Consider the following 12940-nt stretch of genomic DNA (forward strand, 5'->3'; position numbering starts at 1 on the left):
ATTTTCTCAAGCCCACCCGCCTCTGCTCACTCTAGCCCTCCAGCCGTTCCTCACCCTAGCCCCCGGCCTCTGCTCACTGTAGGCCGCTGTGTGTGACGCTGTGTTTCATTGTGAAAGCGAAACTACTTTGTTTGGCCTTCCAAAAATGGACACGACTAGAAATCAGTGGTTAAGTTGTATTTACAACACTGTTCCCAAATATTCATATGTGTGTAGCGCATTTTATGGAGGACAGTTTCCTGATCCTCGTAGAGTAGACTACAATGCCGGCTGTTCTGACTCAAAGACTGCAAGTACGTTTTTTTATATTTAAAGAGTTTTTATATTTTATATATTTAAAGCGAGTTTTTTGGGCAGTGTAGAGTAGGGCTTGTTGTTTGTCATTTCTCTGATCAGAAATGCAGACATGGTTTTATGTTTATGCGGCGCGATGCAACGCAACGCGTAAAAAGACAGTATAAGTCATTATAATCCATAATTATGTCCCCACTGGATGCAACTAATGCCTCGTTTATAATGGGTTTTCATGTTTTTGAATCATCGCTCCGGCCTGACAGGACATCATCACAATATGGTAAGGAGCGTAACATTTCCGTCACACGCTTGAGGTATTCAGCCAATCGCAACACACTGGATAGCTGGCCAATCAGAGCACACCTCGCTTTTCAGAACGATGAGCTTTGTAAAAATCGATGCGTTTCAGAAAGGTGGGGCATAGAGGAGAAACAATAATGTACAGTATGTGGAAAATAATGTTTTTTTTTTACCTTAAACCACATAAACACATTTCATTACACCAAATACACAAAATAATGTTCTTTTTAGCAACATCATATGACCCCTTTAATTTCTGTATGGTTTTTAAGTGGAAAATTACCGAGTGCACCTTTAAACATGACAACTCAGATGTATCATGGGAGTATGGTTTAGTGTGATTAATTGTGAAGAGTTGAGCTCCCCTGAGCAAAGAGAACATACATTTAACTAGCAGTAGCAGTGCAAGAAAAACAGATCATAATGAAAAAAAAATAGGTGGACATTGTCACACACAGACATACATTCTAACGTACTGCAGACATAGAGAAAGAGAGAGAAGAATACAGGACAAAGAAAAGAGAGAGGAAATGGTCAAGTGGATGAGAGAAAGACAGCACAAGCAAGACGAGGAGAATAAGTGAAAGACCGCCAAGACAAGAGAGTTCAAGTGCAAAATTCTCATGACTGAAAGCAACTTAGGTTACACACACACTGCTCCATGAAACAAGGGTGAGAATAGGGGACCTTTTCTATTCTAATATAACAAAGGCTCTAAAAGAGGTTTTTGAGCTAGATTTGGGGCCTTCAAGTAAATCCCAAAGACATAGAAACCCGCAAAAAGAGCAATTGGGCACATGTTTTAAGTAAATTTAGTTTACAGAAACTATTTTGCATTTACGAAAATCATTTTTACAATGTTGTGCACAAACCCTTACACAATGCAACCTATGGGGAAAATTGTATACACCTGAAGTATGACCACAGATAAAAATTAGATTTAAGTCTCACTTATTATCATCATAATTAAACAACATAGGCCCAATGGAAATACATGCTTCTACCTACATTTTTGCAAAACTCCAAAAAATTTACCTACTGTATACACAAACCATTCGCAGCCATTTCCAGCTAAATTTAACACTAGTGGTAGTTTTATTCTTTTTTACACAAATTATGATTATGGGGCAGGTTATCGATCAATAAACACTTATTTTTTGCACGTTTCCTTACCCAATACCCCGTCATGACCCCAAAACACTTTTATCATAATGCATGATTTGTAGACTAATACATTTTGACATTTACATAACATAACCAGCTCCGTATGGCTTTTTGATTTAGTAAACTTGCTCACTAGCTCACCTGGTACAGTGTTGCATTTTCAATATGGAGCACTCAGGTACGAGCTCCGTGAAATATGAGTCACAAAAAAAGAGCTCAAAGACTTGCAGAAGCAAGCTAAAATGGTTGTTGGCATGGTGTATGTAGAAAATGTGTTGTATCACTATGAGTTAGGGTTTTGCATTGGTGGTACGTTATTTTCAAATGTGATAGAGCATTATTATTTTAGCACCACTTATCAGACATTTTATTTTGTAACTGCTGCGATATGTATATCACGTAATGTACTAAAGCATTGTTAGATTAACATTTAACTGTTTCGCATAAAACTGAATTTTAATGTCACTCACTGGACATTTAACTTTGGTAGTGTCTCAAAACGTGCAAGATGTAACATCATTTTGCATAAATGTCAAAATAGGCATGTATTTCCAATGAATCTGGTTCGTAGTTAAACATGAAATAAACTAAAGTTCTGCAGTCATACTCATCATTAGTCTGTGACCATCCCTAGATTACAAAGGAAGTGGAGGGGAAGACTTGAATAAAAAGGGAGAGGGACTACACCAAAAAGATTAGAGCGTGGGGAGAAAAAAAAAAGTTCAACAAATTACAAAAAAAAAAAACACTGGGAAACACTGCAAGAGCACAGAGATTGGCTGAAGAATAAGCCAATGGGAAGACAGTACGAGCAGGGAGAGGGGGGCATGTGAAGTTGAGCTACCTTGTAGGCGATTCGTGGAGGGCATTTCTTTCCCAAACCTAAAGGTGGGGACATGTGGAGCAGCATCTCATACATATCGAGGTACTTGATACGGCCACTTCACAGTGCAGACAACGCAAAAAACCCAAAATAAAGAAAAGGATGGGGGGTTAGAGAGACGGGAAGAGAAACAAGGAGGGCAGAAAGTAAACCGAACAAGACGAAATTAAAAAAAGACAAACAACAGACGACAAAAAAACAGAAATCTTTTGTTAATTAGATTTCCAAGAGTGTCATGGACAGGGATGCCATCCTGGCCTAGCAGGGTCAGAGATGGATCCCAAAGGTTAGAGGTCAGAGGTGAGAGAGTTGATCCCTGATAAGGAGAGATGGAAGAGGTGAGTGAGATGACACGAGGAGTGGATGGTGACAGAATGGCTGCATTGTTTGGAAGATGTCTGCATCTGCATGCTGAGACATCAAGGGGAGTTTCCTCTTTCAGTGCACTGAAACAAAGGTTTCAACGCCAGTTTCTGTTCTATTTCATTTGAACGGTTTATGCAAATAATAGCTATGAGGTTGACTTATAAATGTGACAATATTGATTGATAATGTAACATTAGTGCCAACACCCTGAATTGTGAAAATGACAACTGTGCAAGTTGTTATAAAAGGAGGTTTTAGATTGATATGTGGCCTTGAAAGCTTTGTTTCCCATCCAGCATGATTAACCAAAGCCAGTCAAATCTGGTGGGGCAAGTGCTTGTGTGTAGACAAGTCATTTGAGCACAGCCATTCAAGGTTGGGTCTCTGGGCATTTGCACACAGAGGCCACACAAGTGGAAGAAGTTGCTTGGGTTGCAAACCTTGTATGCTACCCTATTAGGGCAGTTCTTCCCTAAGCCAAGGGGGGGCGAGATAATTCGCAACAAATTGTACATATCCTTATAGGAAATCCGTCCGCTGCGGAAAGAACAAGCAAAACATGACACATTCATGAAGAAAGCTTGGAGAGCACATTTGTGTTGTGGAAAGAATGGATGTGGATAGGAGTACAAGATCCCATTCACATCCAGACCACAATTCTGACGGGCATTGTGTGGGAGATCTTCAATCACACATTATCAAAGGGAATATTCTGCATTTCTCTCTCTTTTTTTCTGTGGTCTAACCTGAGAAGGCCTTTGAGTCCTAACAGAATGACTCTCCTTCTCTCAACTGTTGCCAAACTCAGTTACTATATTCATCACAAGAGTAGGTCTCCATCTGGCGGGGGAGTGCAGGTTGAAACATACCATGCGGCTGGGTCATACTCCGCCCACACTCGGATAAACTCATCCAGGTGGTGAGGGCCCAAGATGGAGGAGTCACGTGTAAGATATTCAAAGTTGTCCATAATGACAGCCACAAACAGGTTCAACATCTGGAGAAAGTGGTGGGAGAAAATAATCTGAAGGTCATGGAACAGGAAAAACTATCTGTGAGTATGGCATTAATTAGGGCAAATTAGGGTTGGGTAAAAATATAGATTTTCTGATTAATCACAGTCTTAAAAAAAAAAAAGTGAAAGCCTCATCTTCAGCACCATGGCAAAAGAAATAATTAGAATCAATGAAATATTTTACCTCAGTCGTAAATGTGAGTTTGCAGTACGTATTAAATTTGAAGACTACATATAAATGTCTTTCTATTGAGTTGTTTGGGTGGACTGCATGCAAAAATAATGCAACATGACCAATGCAGTCCGATTCATGATCAAATTACTCTCATAAACTGATTCTTTCTAAAGAAACAAAAACATACAGTATAGCACCATTATTGAACCAAGTGACTGTTATGAGTTGGTTCTTTTAATGAATAGTTTTTAAAAAAAAAAGTTAAGGAGTGGTCACAAAAATATTTTTCAAACTTCTTATGACTTTGTGATTCCGGGTCTTTCTATTCCTATGCATATGAATGGAAGTCTATGGAAAAAAAAAGTGTAGTGTGATGCTCCTTTACCAGTTTGAATCGTTATGAAACACTGCCCTGAATAATTTACAGCATTAGAAGAGACAATTTTGTCATTTTTGCATTGTCATTAGTAGATATAGTAGTGGCATTTTATTGTGCATTGTGTTTGTGTTTCATCCTTGCTGTTGTCTGTTTAAAACTTTCACAGCACTTAATAAATGTGACTAACTGATTAGCTGAAAAATGCCCAATGAATCAAAATTAAATTAAAGCATACTGAATCGGAATCAAATTAGAGCTTGTAAATAAGAATCAAATCGAATCAGGAAATCTACATAACTACCCAGCCCTATTCCAAACACAATGGAATATTTCAGCATCACATTTAGCCAGGTTTTTAGATTTAAGATAAACAAGCAGTTTTGTGGCAGTAGAATGTGATGGCATGCTACAGTAGCTATGTTTCCATCCAAAGATTCAAATTAAACTTATGTGCATAACTGGAATATTGCATAAAACATTTGCGAATAAAGCACCGTTTCCATCCAACGGGTCAAAGAGAACAAAATCGTCACTTCCTGGTAAACTGGCACTAAATATCACTAAGAAAACTAGGAGAAGCCACTGAATATAATAATTTTCATATATGATAAATTACTTGTGCCCCAGTCATTGCTTTTCGGAGGTAGATGCCAGCTGTTTGTAAATGTAGTCGTGTAAGACAATGATACAGAAATACTTTGACGACATACTTTGCTCAGGCATTTCAGAATAACCATAACAACATATAGATGCTGTGAACAAGATCAGTCCACTGGTTAGTCAAGTTATCCCATCTCATAGCGCAAAGTCACATGACTTTTTCGATGTGCATGGAGGAATTTATTCGGTAAATGTGTTTCTATCGTAGTTTTTGTGAATTTTTTCTTATCGGATAAAAAGTTTTTTTATGCGCATCTTGGCCTTTCCATCCAGCGATTTTTTTATGCGATAGTCCAAAATGCGCATAAAAATAGGTGGATGGAAACACAGCTAGTAATGATAAACCTGTTTTGGCTGGTTCGACTCTGAGCACTAACCAAGAAAGAACAGAGGAAAATGAAGGAGACAAAGTAGAAGTAGGCAAAGTCACTCCCGCACTCCTTTCCATGAATGCCTGAGTTTGCGTCACAGGTGCGCTCACTCAGACAGGACAGCATAATCTCATGCCAGGCTTCACCAGTGGCACTCCTGCAAGAGACATGATGATGAGCTGAGTGAATAAATGCAGCATCTGCTATTAAAAGCGGGAATGACTGTCAGAGAATATAACAGACTGGAGATGATGGGAAAAGTGCTGATATTTAAATTAAAGTTGAGCCAGATTTCATTTATAACACTGTTGTCACACTGATGTGCTGTCTGCTCATGGCTCTCAGCTCAAAGGAAGCTTCGAGGTAATGAACATAAGGGAAAAATGGAAATGTATTTATGAATTTCATTAGGAGAATGAAATGTTTTTTTTATCAATATGGCTGATACTCCAGATGGTACTTTAAAATTCAATCTGACCAAAAGGCGAGACCAGAGAGAGAAGGAGCACAACAGAGCGATTGTAAACACAGTGATACCAAGTACTACAAATAATCAAGATGACAGATAGATAGACAGATAGATAGATAGATAGATAGATAGATAGATAGATAGATAGGACCTTTGATTCCATTCCATTTTAATACTTTATACAGTAATATTTTTTGACTATGAAAGATCTTGATCAATTATAAATACAGCTCTCCATAAAACCCTAATTGCATTAGAAAAATGTGCGCTATTAATGTTTAAAGATCTGGCTAAATATAGTGTTCAGGGGCTGTATTTCAGAAACATTCCAACTCTAAAATCCTATCTAATCTGCATCATAATGTGTCAGACTTTTAGACTTTAGATTCTGTTATACAACCCCAGAAGCTTCTCTAAGATTTCCTGCATTCTCAGGTGGCTTTGATTGTAGTAGTTAAAGAATATCAGGTATGTGCTGACCTGAATAACAGCATAAGCGCTTGGAGGAAAGTGCGAAAGTTGTTGTGACGATTGATGGCGGTATCATCGTTCAACTCAATGTTCCCAAACACCTGGAATCACAATACAGTTACTTTAAATGCATGTATTTTGAAACAGTTACATTAAACCTTTAGACAGAATACCATTTCTGTATTTTAATTTGCCTATAGTAAACTACACAGAGTAGTGCAATGATTTTTTTACTGGAAAATACCATCAGTGATGCACTTAAATTACAGATACCTGCATTCCAATGATGGCGTAGATGAAAAACAGCATGGCGATTAGAAGGCAAACATAAGGCAGTGCCTGGAAATAAACATGAAGAAATCATGACTTGTTAAAAAAAAAACTCTTCAACAATTAATATCAAGCAATATCAAAACAAATAAATAGTCTAAATAGAGTTACCTTAAAAGATTGGACGAATGTCCAGAGCAGGATGCGAATGGTGTATCCCTGCCGGAGGAGTTTGACGAGTCTGGCTGCTCTGAAGAGCCTCAGGAAGCTCAAGTTCAACAGACGGTCCTGTGGGAACACAGGCTTTGTCAATATGAAAGTTAATTTCTCCTAATTTACTCACTCAGCAGTCAGCACTCTTTACTTCAACCCTCATATCTCTTAACATTAAGTTTTTATTTCCGGATCCTAAAACATGCATAACAGTATTATAGTATAAGACCTTAAAGGGATAGTTCACCCAAAAATGAAAATTCTGTCATTAATTACTCACCCTCATGTCATTCCAAACCCATAAGAACTTCGTTCATCTTCAGAACACAAATTAAGATAATAGAGCTCTCTGACCCTGCATAGGCAGCAATGCAACTGAAATGTTCCTAGGCCAAGAAACGTGGTAAGGACTTCGGTAAAACAGTCCATGTGACATCAGTGGTTCAACCGTCATTTTACGAAGCTATGAGAATACTACATATGCATCGTGCAGAATACCATGACACATGTGTACGCTTTCCTCTGCACCCAAACAAGGCTCAGCACATGCGTTGTTTACGTGCAAAAGTACTCTCGATTATGGCGGAATACATGATTTGGAGGAGAAGAATTGTTGAATAAAGTCGTTATTTTTGTTTTCTTTGTGCACAAAAAGTATTCTCGTAGCTTTGTAAAATTGCGGTTGAGCCACTGATGTCACATGGACTGTTTTACTGATTTCCTTATTACGTTTCTGGGTCTGGAACATTTTAGTTTTGTTAATGTCTGTGTAGGGTCAGAAAGCTCTCGGATTTCATCAAAAATATCTTCATTTGTATCCTGAAGATGAACGAAGGTCTTACAGGTTTGGAACGACATGAGGATGAGTAATTTTCATTTTTGGGTGAACTACTGGAAATTAGAATGTCGTGGAAAAGTTCATTTATTTCAGTAATTCAACTCAAATTGTTAAACTCGTGTATTAAATAAATTCAATGCACACAGACTGAAGTAGTTTAAGTCTTTGGTTCTTTTAATTGTGATGATTTTGGCTCAGATTTAACAAAAACCCACCAATTCACTATCTCAACAAATTAGAACTGTCTGACTGACCTTCATCATGAGCACCACAGTGTTGAGAGCAATCATGATCATGATGGAGTACTCAAACGGTGGAGAGACCACAAACTTCCACAAGCGGTACTGAAAGGACTGCTGGTCCTGTGGCATATAGCGGGTCAGAGGTTTGGCATTGATAGCAAAGTCGATGCACGCTCTCTGAGAGGAAAAACAGCAAAAGAGGAATAAATTCACATAACGGACACACACAACTACTGTTGTCCATCTTTATCTTTCAGAAAAAAGGCTTTCTGAAGTCACATTCTCTCTCTCATAATCAAAACAAATCATACAAATAGCAGTGACAACTCTGGAAAACACCGTCTAACCTGTGGAGGAACAAGAAAATAGACCTCTAATGGCGCTGATATTTTTTTGGCTGCGTTGCCGTGAATGTTGATGATAAATGAGTTCTCCTGAGATCTGGGTTTTTACCACAGTTTGTGACTCATGTTAGGCTGGCATATGGAGAGGGAGAGAGCGAAACAGCACAGGCTCTGCAGACGACTGGGTCTGTCTAATGGGGCCTCAGAGGAAATGGGACAGGAACATCTTGCTGACTGCTCTTCCATGGGGCTGGCTGTCTCCATGTATGTCTTTAGTCACTGTGTGTCAGTGTATGAATCTATACCTGTTTCTGTGTGTGTATTTAGGTGTATGTGGTCCACCGCAGGCACATGCATTAATCCTGTCACAATTCCCTACCTGGACATCTGCAGCTGTTACATGGCTGGCTTCATTGAAGGTACCGTATCATATCACTAAACACTAAAAACACCTCAAGTGTTTGTAAGAGAAAGATAAATGTCTGTCTCTGTATCTCTTAATGTCAGCCTAAAAGTGGGATTCTTTTTGTTGAGATTTTGTTTAGATTCTTGCAAGGTCTAAATACTTTTTTACCACACTTGCAAAAGACATATTAAGACATATATTTACAAGATTTCTATTTCAAATAAAATTGTTCTTTCAAACTTTTTATTTACCAAAGAATCCTAAAAACAATTCTCATGGTTTCCATAAAATATTAAAGGTAGGGTAGGCGATTTCGGAGAGGCTAGCAATATCAGGCTAGCTTTAAAAGCATAAGATCCCACCATCTCTGCAAATCACTCTCCGTAAGCCATGCCTCCTCCAAAACACATGAACGTGCAAGACCAGAGGCTAACCAGCGACACAATGAAAGAAGGTTGGAGGGTTGAATGCAACGCTGTCAGATTATCTCATGTCTCATTCATCGGTGAGAAAACATTACAGTACAAAGCGCATAATACTGTATTACAATAATAATGGCTTCCATTCTTGCTCGGTCTGCAATAGTGCAATGGAACGCACTGATAACATATCATGTCTGTGCAAACAGGGTGCGCAGAGGTATGCAAATACATATGTTCACAGGAAAGTAGGACAGCCTTTAGTAGCCTTCAGACCGAGGGATATGATAGGACATTTTATGGTCCTACACCTTCCACAGACAATGTAAATACATATAAATACATTTAGACCACTCAACCTAGTGATTGCTTTTGGGATGTGAAGAGACTTTTAACTAGCATAACAAAAAATGTTTTTGAACCTACCCTGACTCACAACTGTTTTAGAGTGATTTCTGGATCATGTAACACTGAAGACATCTTTCAAAAATGTATAAAGGTATTTTGTATATATAAACATATATATATATATATATACAGTGGGGAAAATATTTATTTGATCCCCTGCTGATTTTGTAAGTTTGCCCACTTACAAAGAAATGAAGGGTCTGTAATTTTTATGGTAGGTTTATTTTAACTGCCCCCTCGAACTCCTGGTTATCCGATGTTCTTCGTGAACATCGGACCAAACTCAGGGCAGCTGAGAGAAAATGGTGCAAATCAAAAGATCCGTCAGACCTAAGTATGTATCAGTCTTTGCTTTCATCTTTCTCTGCTGAAGTCCATACTGCCAAATCTTCATACTTCCACAACAAGATCAACAGCGCTCCAGACACAAGTAATCTCTTCAAAACTTTCCATTCTCTCCTCTGTCCCCCTCCACCACCTCCTACCACTTCTACAACAGCTGATGATTTTGCCACATTCTTCACAGACAAAACCAGAACAATCAGTAATTGTAAGTCGCTTTGGATAAAAGTGTCTGCTAAATGACTAAATGTAAATGTAATTGTAAACGTATAGAGACAGAATACCAACCAAATAATCCAGAAAAAAACACATTATATAAAGGTTAGAAATGGATTTGCATTTCAGTGAGTGAAATAAGTATTTGATAGAACCCTCCATGACCTTAATGTGCTTCTTCTTGAGCCTCTCCTTTGTTGCCTTGGCGGTTTTGTCATGCTGGAAGACCCATCCATAACGCATCTTCAGTGTTCTGGCTGAGGGAAGGAGGTTCTCATCCAAGATTTTACAGTGCATGGCCCCGTCCATTTGCCCCTCAATGCGGTGAAGTTGTCCTGTACCCTTAGCAGAAAAAGAGCCCCAAAGCATAATGTTTCCACCTTCGTGCTTGACTGTAGGGATGGTGTTCTTGGGTTCGTAGTCAGCATTTCTCTCCCTCCAAACACGGTGAGTCGAGTTAATGCCAAAGAGCTCAATTTTGGTCTCATCTGACCACAGCACTTTCTCCCAAGCCTTCTCTGAATCATTTATCATTTAGATGTTCTTTGGCAAACTTTAAACGGGCCTTCTTGAGCAGGGGGACCTTGCGGGCGCTGCAGGATATCAGTCCATTGCGGCGTAGTGTGTTACCAATGTTTTGCTTGGTGACTGTGGTCCCAGCTGCCTTAAGATCATTAAGAAGCTCCTCCCGTGTAGTTCGGGGCTGATACCTCACCTATCTCATGATCATCCTTACCCCATGAGGCGAGATCTTGCACGGAGCTCCAGACCGAGGCCGATTGATAGTTGTTTTGCATTACTTCCATTTCCGAATAATCGCACCAACAGTTGTCTCCTTCTCACCAAGCTTCTTGCTGATGGTCTTGTAGCCCATTCCAGCCTTGTGCAGATCTACAATCTTGTCTCTGACATCCTTTGACAGCTTTTTGGCCTTGCCCATGATGGTGGGAGAGGTTGGAATAGAAGATACAGATTGTGTGGATAGATGTCTTTTATACACCTAACGAGCTGACATTAGGAGTAACTTCTAGGACATTAGGACTAATCGGTGTTCCACATGGGCACATAACCAATCTGTGGGAGCCAGAATTCTTGCTGGTTGGTAGGGGATCAAATACTTATTTCACTCACTGAAATGCAAATCAATTTCTAACCTTTATATAATGTGTTTTTTTCTGGATTTTTTGGTTGATATTCTGTCTCTATCGGTTAAAATAAACCTACCATAAAAAATTGTCATTTTATAATTTCTTTGTAAGTGGGCAAACTTACAAAATCAGTAGGGGATCAAATAAATATTTTCCCCACTGTAATTTCCTAACTGTGATGGCTGTATTAATGGACTGCAACCAAAAATGTACCTTCAGTTTTGGTAGACGTTTAATGGTCTTCAGTGGTCGCAAGACTCGCAACACCCTCAGGGACTTGATAGTGCTGATGTCTTTGCCCTTGGTTCCTCTACACAAGTCAAAATAAGCAAATGGTCAATAAATACAGGATAAAACATGCTGTAGACAGCCTTCATCAAAGTATTCATACATATCCAGACAAAACACATGAGAATGTGAATAAACATGATTTAAATGTTTCCATCTGTTTAAATGTCAATGAGACACTAGACTAAACATACTCACCTTTTTATAGACAAACTAAATAAACACCAAGCGCTAATTCTCTGATAAATTAGCATTGTTTAGTGTCATAGCTTGAAAATGCTCCAACAATGGTTCAATGTTATTTTACAAAAGCACGTTTGATGACAGACTATGAAATACATATATTTTTATTGCATGCAGGTAAAATAGTTCATATCTATGTATTAATAAGCTCCATCAGAACTGTTAGCCTGTTATTGAATGATACTTTAGTATTAGCACTCTTCATGCATAAAATAAGAAAGGATACATGAATTAAACCCAAAAGCTGCTGTGCATCAGATTCTAAAACAACAACACGCCACCAATGATAATAAAGAAACCCGCCCTTTAAAAGGGCACTGTTTCTTTACAGGAACCAATGCTGTTTTGTTTTTAAGTCTTTATCAAGCTGACATGTTTCAAATGTGTCACCTTGATGAGCTGACTGCATAGATTTGAATACAGTGCATGTATTCATTAAACACAGAGCTAACAGCAAGAAAAGAAAAAGAACAGCTAAATAAAATGTAATTCAAGTTATTTCACCCTTAAAGAAAAGAGCAGTCCTCAGCGGAAATCAGTCATGCTTCAGCTCCTAAATGCTCAAATCATAACCGCCAAGCTTACAATGTCATTTAATGAAGTAACTGCAAGGACAAGCATAGTCATTAACTGAATCATGAAGAAGTACTCCATGGTCATATGAAATAACTGAAGCCCTTCGCATTATATCTAATGCAGGCAAAGAGCAAACAAAATCATATTATTTGTGAGACATCATATTCATTCAAATATCCTTCACTGAGCCCCTATTTTGATGCAGGGCATGTGTTTTGTCGGATGTCTGACAAAATTAAGTGCAGATAAATTACTATTTCTGTAATAATTAATTCTCCCACTTATCATATACAACTAATTATTACACGGCTCTCTGGAATATTTCCTTCTGATTGGTCAATCGCAGCATTCAGAGGCCAGATTTTCCATACTGCCGCCCATGGCAGCGGCAGCGCTGTTTGTAAAACTGGCTCATCTTCTACGCCTCTCATATTACACTG

At 38.6% G+C, this 12940-nt stretch overlaps 1 protein-coding gene across 1 annotated transcript in view; it reads right to left on the bottom strand.

Moving 5' to 3' along the window:
* Window positions 1-12940, bottom strand: part of LOC107560222 (voltage-dependent N-type calcium channel subunit alpha-1B-like) — a gene marked incomplete at its 5' end in the record, with an annotated part of 84391 nt that overhangs the window by 17692 nt on the left and 53759 nt on the right. The window contains 8 exons of the mRNA XM_016244338.1: window positions 2603-2699; window positions 3877-4004; window positions 5614-5764; window positions 6557-6648; window positions 6821-6886; window positions 6989-7105; window positions 8123-8287; window positions 11607-11703. Coding sequence (XP_016099824.1) covers window positions 2603-2699; window positions 3877-4004; window positions 5614-5764; window positions 6557-6648; window positions 6821-6886; window positions 6989-7105; window positions 8123-8287; window positions 11607-11703 — 913 coding nt within the window. The remainder of the gene's footprint in view (window positions 1-2602; window positions 2700-3876; window positions 4005-5613; window positions 5765-6556; window positions 6649-6820; window positions 6887-6988; window positions 7106-8122; window positions 8288-11606; window positions 11704-12940) is intronic.

This window comes from Sinocyclocheilus grahami, unplaced genomic scaffold (assembly GCF_001515645.1).
Source record: "Sinocyclocheilus grahami isolate Dianchi unplaced genomic scaffold, SAMN03320097.WGS_v1.1 scaffold715.1, whole genome shotgun sequence".
In the NCBI taxonomy this organism is placed as follows: Eukaryota; Metazoa; Chordata; class Actinopteri; order Cypriniformes; family Cyprinidae; genus Sinocyclocheilus; species Sinocyclocheilus grahami.